This window comes from Equus quagga, chromosome 2 (assembly GCF_021613505.1).
Source record: "Equus quagga isolate Etosha38 chromosome 2, UCLA_HA_Equagga_1.0, whole genome shotgun sequence".
In the NCBI taxonomy this organism is placed as follows: Eukaryota; Metazoa; Chordata; class Mammalia; order Perissodactyla; family Equidae; genus Equus; species Equus quagga.
In genome coordinates this window covers 29,136,415-29,144,627 of record NC_060268.1, presented here as the reverse complement: position 1 = coordinate 29,144,627, position 8,213 = coordinate 29,136,415, and the positions used below count along the sequence as shown (strand labels likewise).

At 44.3% G+C, this 8,213-nt stretch overlaps 1 protein-coding gene across 1 annotated transcript; it reads left to right on the top strand.

Moving 5' to 3' along the window:
• Positions 1 to 847: 847 nt before the first annotated feature.
• On the top strand, positions 848 to 3,810 carry LOC124233415 (toll-like receptor 11). Its single transcript, XM_046650532.1, has one exon. It carries the CDS (start codon positions 848 to 850, stop codon positions 3,617 to 3,619), a length of 2,772 nt encoding a protein of 923 aa, XP_046506488.1. The 3' UTR covers positions 3,620 to 3,810.
• Positions 3,811 to 8,213: the final 4,403 nt, after the last annotated feature.

Sequence of the window (8,213 nt, the reverse complement as noted above, 5' to 3'; positions counted from 1 at the left end):
TCTGAACACAAAAGTATCAAGACTTCATTTTTTCTTTAAGTGCTATTTCGACTTCTTCATTCTCCTGCTCACTTTCTGTACTTTCTTCATAGTTTTCCTCAACCAACTTTTGAGTCTTTCTTTATAAACTCAAGGTAAACTCAACAGTAGAATTCACTTGAAATGTTTCCTTACTCCTGCCTTAGGATTCTGTACTGAAAGACCACCAAACCTGGAAGAAGAAAACCTGGACTGTGGTCACAATTTTGCCACTTTTACTTCTGTGACATCAGGAAGTCACTTAACTTCTTTGACATTCAACTGCCTTGTGAGTAAAAGAAGGATAATAATATTGGGCCCCCATATATCACACGGCTAAGGATCAAATAGGAGTGTATGTTCAAGTCTTCTTATGTTTGTATCATTACCATTCTTTCTCCTCCAATCTCCTTTGTACTAAGACAAGTAAATTTGTTGCCTGGTCTTGAAAGTAACCCATTCATAGCTGAGGGCTCCCCTCCAAAAACTTATAAATCTGAGCTAATCATCCCCAGCAGGAGGATTGGAAAGTGCCACTAGTTTCTCTGCTGGGATCTTTTTTGAGTTGCAGGTTCTTCTTGCTGGTCTCTCTCTGTTTCTGTCTTTACTGACTTTCTGTCTGCAGGCAGGCACATCTGAGGGTGCACAACTTGAGTCCCCTACTCGGCCAAATGTCTCCTCTATATTGCAATCGCAGAACGGTTTCTCAAATATATCCCAGAACATATTGTGTATTGTGTGATCAGAAGGCCCAGGCCTGGGATTATTGGCTTTAGTAGGATATGACATTCCTCTTCTTCCCCCTCTTTTCCTAGAGACAGTACCCAGGATGGAAAGACCTCTGCTGTCCTTCACTCTCCTCTCTCCCTTACTGCTGGGCTTGATGAGCCTCGGCAGGATGAGCTGGGCATGGACTGCTCCTGATTGCACCATAGCAGACAGCTCCCTATTGCCTAACATTTCCTACTACATCCCATTCTGTTCCTTGGCCCCGGGACTGCACCTTTTTGCATCATGCTCCAATGTTAAAGACCTGGCTCAGACCCTAACAGCAGTGCCCCGAGATATAGAGGCCCTTTGCCTCCAGGGCACAGTTCCTTTCCTGCCAGCTGATGCCTTTGGACACTTCACCACACTACAACTTCTGAGGCTGCAGCTGGGCACCATCAGCATTACATCTGGGACATTTCAAGGACTGAATCAGCTGCAGCACCTTTCCTTTGAGCATCACGCTCCCTGTTGCCTGAGCCTGTTCCTCCCTCCAGATGCTCTGGAGCACCTCAGACTCCTCAACACCCTTTCCTTCCATGGCTACTGCCTGAATTATAGCCAGAACATCCAGTTGCCCATCAGCCTTAGGCATCTAACCGTGAGGCACAGCTGTCTGATAGAATTACGGGAACTGCAAGGGCTCTTCCCAAACCTTGTCCCTGGTTCCTCTCCGACAACCAGCCCCAGCCCATGGACCTCCTTCCTGGAGGAGCTGGACCTGTCTGCCAACCTACAGCTGAGCCAGGTGGGCAATAGAGCTCTGGATGGCCTCCAGCTCCGTTCCCTGAGATTGGATGGCACCCCACTAAGCGCATTAGACCTCCTAGGCTCAGGACTGCTCCACTTGGACTCCCTCTCCCTTGAGGGAACAAGAACAGAAAGACTGCCTGGGAATGTGACACGCTACTTTGAGCTTCGTGCTCTTGACCTTGGAAGGAACCAAATCCAGAACCTAGAGGATGAGGATCTCCTAAGCTGCCAGTCCCTGGAATTCCTCAGCCTTCATGCCAATGGCCTGCAGTTACTTCCATCCAGGTTCCTGAATGACCTGCCCCAGCTTCAGAGGCTCAATCTGTCAATGAATAAACTGGGCCCAACTTTGGTGCTCCCAGAAGGGCTGGTCAGCTCAAATCTGAGAGTGTTAGATCTGTCCCACAATGAGCTCTGTGTTCTGCCCTATAGGGCCTTCTCCTCTCTTCCTCAACTCCAGGAGCTCCGGCTGAGTGGTAACAACATTTCCAACTTATCCAGTGAAAGCCTGGAGGGACTGAGGTGGCTGAAGACTCTAGACCTGAGTTGGAACCAAATTAAAACGCTGAAGCCAGGCTGGCTCTCCTCTCTTCCTGCTCTCACCTCACTGAACCTCCTGGGCACCCACTTGGAGCATATCTCAGGCAAGCAGCTCCAGGGTCCCCAGAAGCTGAGCCACCTGCAGCTGGGTTCTCTTGAGATGCTGGAGATCTATCCTCCCTGGCCTCCAGCACTGCTCAGCTTGGAGGTACGGGCAGATGTTTACATCCAGTTTGGAGTCCCCAGTGGAGAACCCTTCTTGTTCTTGGAGAACCTTACCTTACAAACTTCCAATATGTTGCTGCAATTGGACAACAACACAATCCACTTCCCTTCCCTACGTCACCTCACTCTGCGAGGCTGCAGCCCCTATATTTTGTCTGGCCATCAATCCCACAGATTCTTCCCACAGCTCCCTCTCCTGGAGCACTTGCACTTCTGGTCTGATCATGAGGGTGCAGACGATCTGCATCTATTTGGGATGCCCAGCCTGCGAGTGCTGGAGCTGGGGGACTTGGATTTCCTCTGTCAGCCAACATCAGTGAAGTTGGAGAAGCTACTGAAGGAGCTGCCTCAGTTACAGGTTCTGGCATTGAGCAACCTGAACCTTGGGAACCTCTCTGCCTCCAGCTTCAGGGGCTTGGGGCCCCTTCGGCTGCTGCTGCTCAATTCTGAATGGGCTCTGGGGCTGGACAGCAGCCTCCAGGAACTAATTCCCCAGATGCCTCAATATGTTTATTTCTCAGATATCACCTTCACTTGCCAGTGTGAAAGCTCTTGGGTGGGGCCTTGGGCAACACAAGCCCCAAACACTTTTGTGTATGGACTGGAGAAATCCATGTGCATGGCCAACGCCTCTGACTACTCCAAGACGCCATTGCTCTCCTTCCTTTCTGGTCACTGCTCACATGATCCTGAGTTTCAGAGCTTTCTAACCAGCTTCACTCTGGTGTTCCTGCTGATCTTCCTTTCATTGCTTGGCTGTCCCAAATGGCCCTGGCTTCATTACCTCCAGACCCTATTTCATGCCTGGTGGTGGAAATTGGGCGGGTGGCGGCCCAGAAACCAATTCCACTATGATGTCTTTATATCCTATTGTGAGCAGGACCGAGCCTGGGTGCTGAAAGAACTGGTTCCTGCTCTAGAGAAGCCTCTTCCAGTTGGTGAGGGTTTGAGGCTATGCCTGCCTGAGAGGGACTTTGGGGTTGGGCAGGACAGGATGGATGCTATGGTTGCCAGCATGGAAAGCAGCAGAGCCACCCTCTGTGTGCTCAGCTGCCAGGCCCTGGGAAGTCCCTGGTGCAATCTGGAGTTAAGGCTTGCCACCTACCACTTGATGGCCAAGCCTGGGACTGCTCGCCTCCTGCTGCTGTTTCTGGAACCTATTGATCCGCGGCAGCTTCACAGCTATCACCGCCTTGCCCGGTGGCTGCAGAAGGAGGACTACTTCGATGTATCCCAAGGAAGGATTGAGTGGGATGCCTTCTCTGAGAAACTCCGGAAAAGGTTAAGGAAAGCTGGGCAAGAGAGAGAGGATTAGGAGTTGTGGAAGAGAGATTCAGACATGCAGGAATAACTCCCAGCATGGCCCTGGATGCCATCCCATCACTGGAAGACAGGCTCAGAAAGGCAGTCTGTAGGCAATGCTTAGCTCAAGTCCGCTTTCCACACTAAAAATGATAGATGCAGACAACAAATCTCAATGGGGTAACATATTAGAAAGCACTTGGAAACAAGGCATTCATTCACTAAAACAGTTCTGATACCTACTAGTCCTCTCAACACAAGGCATCCCCTAAAAAAGAATACACAAAAATGTTTTCTAGAATTATGTCTGCATTTTTTGTAATGAATTCATTCTGCCTGACGAAAGCAGTGTATTTATTTTTGGTAAAAAAAATCTACTTTATTCTAGTGGAATGGAGCCAGAATCAATGAGCTATTTTTCTGTGCTCCGAAGCTAGATTGAAACCATGTTTGCAATTCACCGGAGGTCCAAAAAGTCAAAGAACTTCCCTAACTCATGAGGCTCTCACAATAACAGTATACATGGCGAGAACAATAGTTTTGATCCTATATTACCCATGGAGACCTAAGCACATAAAAGTGAAGTGCTTTGCCACCCTGCCACAGCTAGTGTATCATAAAGTTTAGATCAATCCAGTACTGTATGCTCTCCACTCTACTGTCTTCCAGGTATCTCTAACGGGTGACAACTTACCTTGCTACAAAATTAAAATAGGCAAACTTGTGGCAAACGTCTTAAAAATACTCACATGTGATCTATTTCCAAGAATTTTTTAATAAGGAAATAAAAATCACAGATTCCCACAAAATTTGAATAAAATAATAAGTGCCCCCAAACAGAAAGATAGTTAAGGTCCATTGATAAATATGGAATATCTGCACCCACTAAGAATCATGCTTCAGGGAAATATTTAGTGGTATGGGAAAAGACTCATCATACAATATAAACAAAGATATTGACAAACTGTATGTAGCCTGACTCTAATTTTGAAAAAGTTCCATATCTATCTAATCTATGAAATATGAAGAGAGAGAAGACTAGAAATGGCCCTGAAATGAGATTGTAGATGATTTAAACTTCTTCTATTTTTCTGTATTATTCACTTTTTCTAAAATAAGCATGTATTACTTTCAAAAAAAATAAATTCTGTTTCAAAACTAAACACCTCTCCTGTAGACCAGTTTAAGTAATTTTCTACTTTATGGTGGCACAATGGGAGCTTTAGAGAAAGCATGAATGCTGAAATCTGGATAAACACAGGAAAAAGAGTAAAAAGCCATCACAAACTTTCAAAGATCATCTGTTATGTAAATGAGCCAAAGATAGCTTCTGTATAGGTTGCTTACTTCTTCACAGCAGGCTGAATGTTGTTAGCTCAAAAGCCCACAGGTGTCAAAATTTTTACATATCCAATTGTTTTAGAGATGGTCCCAATAAGCAGATTTTTAATCTGCTTTACAGACCTCAGGAAATTATGTCTAACATCTGCTACCCATAGATAAGACAGACTCCAAGATAATACTACCCTTCAGAACTCTCTAACGTAGCACGTCCTCACCCTCAGGCTGACTTCACCTAGACAGGTAAGCCATCTCTCTGATCCCCCTCTTTCTCCTGGGAGTTCCTTAGTCCTCCTCCCCTTCTGAGCAGTGGCACCCCCTCGCCTATAGTCTCTGGAAGGTCTCATGCTGTGAGGGATTTCCCCTGAATACAAATCTGTCAAAACAGTGTCCCCAAATAAAACTTGTGTGTGCCATTCCCACCTCATAGTCATATTTTCCCTTGTTTAGCCCCAAAATCCTCTGAACCCTCTAAACAAACCTTGAAGAATCATCTTTGACCAAACTAAGGCTCTACTCATATGTTAGCTCAGAGATTGAGAGATTTCTACACACATTTTTCAGAAAAAAATAACAATTTCTTCAATTAATAGAGTTGGACTATTTGCAGTCCATTGGCATAACTTTGGGACTTTGCTGAGCAAGGCACAGTCTAGAATTCTCTTTTTATTTTCCCTTCATCTATTGTCAACTAACGATCCTTGGAAAATACTATTCATTTTTATCAGTGTTAATGAAATCCTCAAATTCTCATTAACTTTTTTTCCATTACAGTTTTTTATATCATTGAAGTTACCTGGAGAGGTTTTCTTCTTTTCTTGATACATCTGAGATGCATATCATGGAATTTCAGGACTGAAAGAAATTAACTTCTGATGCTTAAATCCCCTCTACCACTTTCTCAGCCTGTATTGGACAAAATCCTTGACAGAAAGCAATCTTCTGAAGCAGCTTATCCCATCACTGGAGAGGTTTCTCTGGAAGAAAGTTATTCTCCATGTTGAATTACAATATGTCTCCCTGTAACTTTTGACTATTATTTTTAATTCTGTGCTTTGGGGGTTAAATAGGGCAAACTGAATTTCTCTGTTAAGTGATTACCCTTCCTTTGTTCCCATAGAGTCTTTCGTTCTCCAATTTAAATATCTCAGCTCCATCCACTGTTACTCATTTTTCATACTTTTAAGCCCTTCTAAGTTGCATCCTGCAAATTCACTGCAGTTTGCCCATGTACCTCTTCAATTATGAGACCCAAAACTTATGAAGGTCTCTATATCTGATCTTCATAAAATAAAACAGGATTAGATCACTACGTCCATTTATAAATTCTAAAGTCACATTTTTAGCTGTGGTAGTCATAATGTTGATTTAAAAGTTTAATTTACTTTTCTCTGGCTGAACTGAGATTGAAAGGACAAATTCACAGAACAAGTGGGGCAATAGTTTACAGTCAATGGAACAGTTGTGTAGGGACCTGGAATTGGCCACCCCAAGATATGTCTCTTTGGCCTCAGGATTATTTGAGGCTGATTGCTTTTGATAAACTGGGACAGGGAATGGAGGCTCTGAGGAATGGAACTTGCCCTTTGTTAGGACACATTTACATTTGTAAGGTAAATCTCTGTCTGTAAAAGGTGCCTCCCTCTCTGTACCAGGAAGAAGAAAGGAGATGACCTTCTTTCTAGAAACTCTTAATCAATACCAAAGGCAAGGACTTAAATCTGCATTTTATTGTGCTTGTCTGGTAACCTCCTATAACTGACTTCCCTCTCCCTCCCAACATTGGCATTTCTTTAAGGATTAAGCATCTTTCCTTAGGCTAGGAACTGATTGCTGCGCTCACCTGTGACCACCCAGCTCCAGACAATCAACTTGCCTCCTGCTACGCCCACCACCGAGATAGCAGACCACTACCTGCTGTGTCCATCAAGCACTGTGCCAACAGGGCAATCTCGCGACTATTGTGGGAGGGACATTTCAATCACATGTGAAACACCCTGTTTGGGGGTATATAACCACTATGTGCACCCCACTTCTTTGGTGCCCTTTCTTCCCTCGGGAAGAAAGGCCCCGGGCCATGGTTCCTCATAAAGCTTTGTTTAATTTTCTCTTGCTATTCTGTCTCATGTGAATTTAATTCATTCTCTGGCCAGACGAACCCACATTTGGGAAGAGGAAATGTCTTCCTCCCCTACAGTTTTGGCGCAGTCGGCAGGATGAAATTTCCCTGGCTGGACATTGCGTGCTCCTGGACTGCTGCGGCTGAGAGATCCCGGACCCCTGAAGAGAGCCGGCAAGCGGTAAGAGTTCTTACCATGTCAGTCTCCCGGATCTCTGCCTGCAGGCTCCAATGGAAGCAAGAGTGGTGAGTTTTTTTTGTTGTTATTAATTCGTTCTCCGGCCAGATGAACCCACATTTGGGAAGAGGAAATGTCTTCCTCCCCTACAGTTGTTACTGAACCAAAAGTCCCAACATTACCGCAGAATAGTTGGGGCTGGTATATGTGTTGAATTGAGGAGAGGAGGGAACAGATGGTGGAAGCCTTAGAAGTATTTTGTAAATTTTTGAGATAACTAATCTCTGTCTTTACATCCCGTAGCTTCATTGAACCCTTTGCTCTTACATTTTTATTCCTAAATCCAATGTCATCTCTTTTGTAGGAGACACAGCTGCATTACCATAAAATATATAAAAATGCTTCTGGTTATACAGGCAAGCCTATATTGGAAGAAGATGCTATCTAGGACTTTCATAGCTAGAGAGAAGTCAATGCCTGGCTTCAAAGCTTCAAAGGACAGGCTGACTCTCTTGTTAGGGCCTAATGCAGCTGGTGAATTGAAGTTGAAGCTAGTGCTCGTTTACCACTTTGAAAATCCTAGAGCCCTTAACAATTATGCTAATCTACTCTGCCTGTGCTCTATAAATGAAACAGCAAAGTTTGTATGACAGCACATCTTTTTACAACATAGTTTACTAGATATTTTAAGTCTGCTATTGAGACTTACTGCTCAGAAAAAGATTCGTTTCAAAATATTACTGCTCATTGACAATGTACCTGGTCACTCAAGATCTCTGACGGAGATGAGTAATGAGATTAATATTGTTTTCATGACTGCTAACACAACATTCATTCTGCAGCCCATGGATCACTAAGTAATTTCAACTTTCAAGCCTAAATACTTAAGAAATATGTTTCATAAGGCTACAGCTGCCATAGGTAGTGATACCTCTGATGAGTCTGGACAAAGAAAATTGAAAACTTCTG

What these genes read in the sequence shown, in the direction of transcription:
- LOC124233415 (XM_046650532.1), top strand. Translation starts at nt 848, where the DNA reads ATGGAAAGACCTCTGCTGTCCTTCACTCTCCTCTCTCCCTTACTGCTG.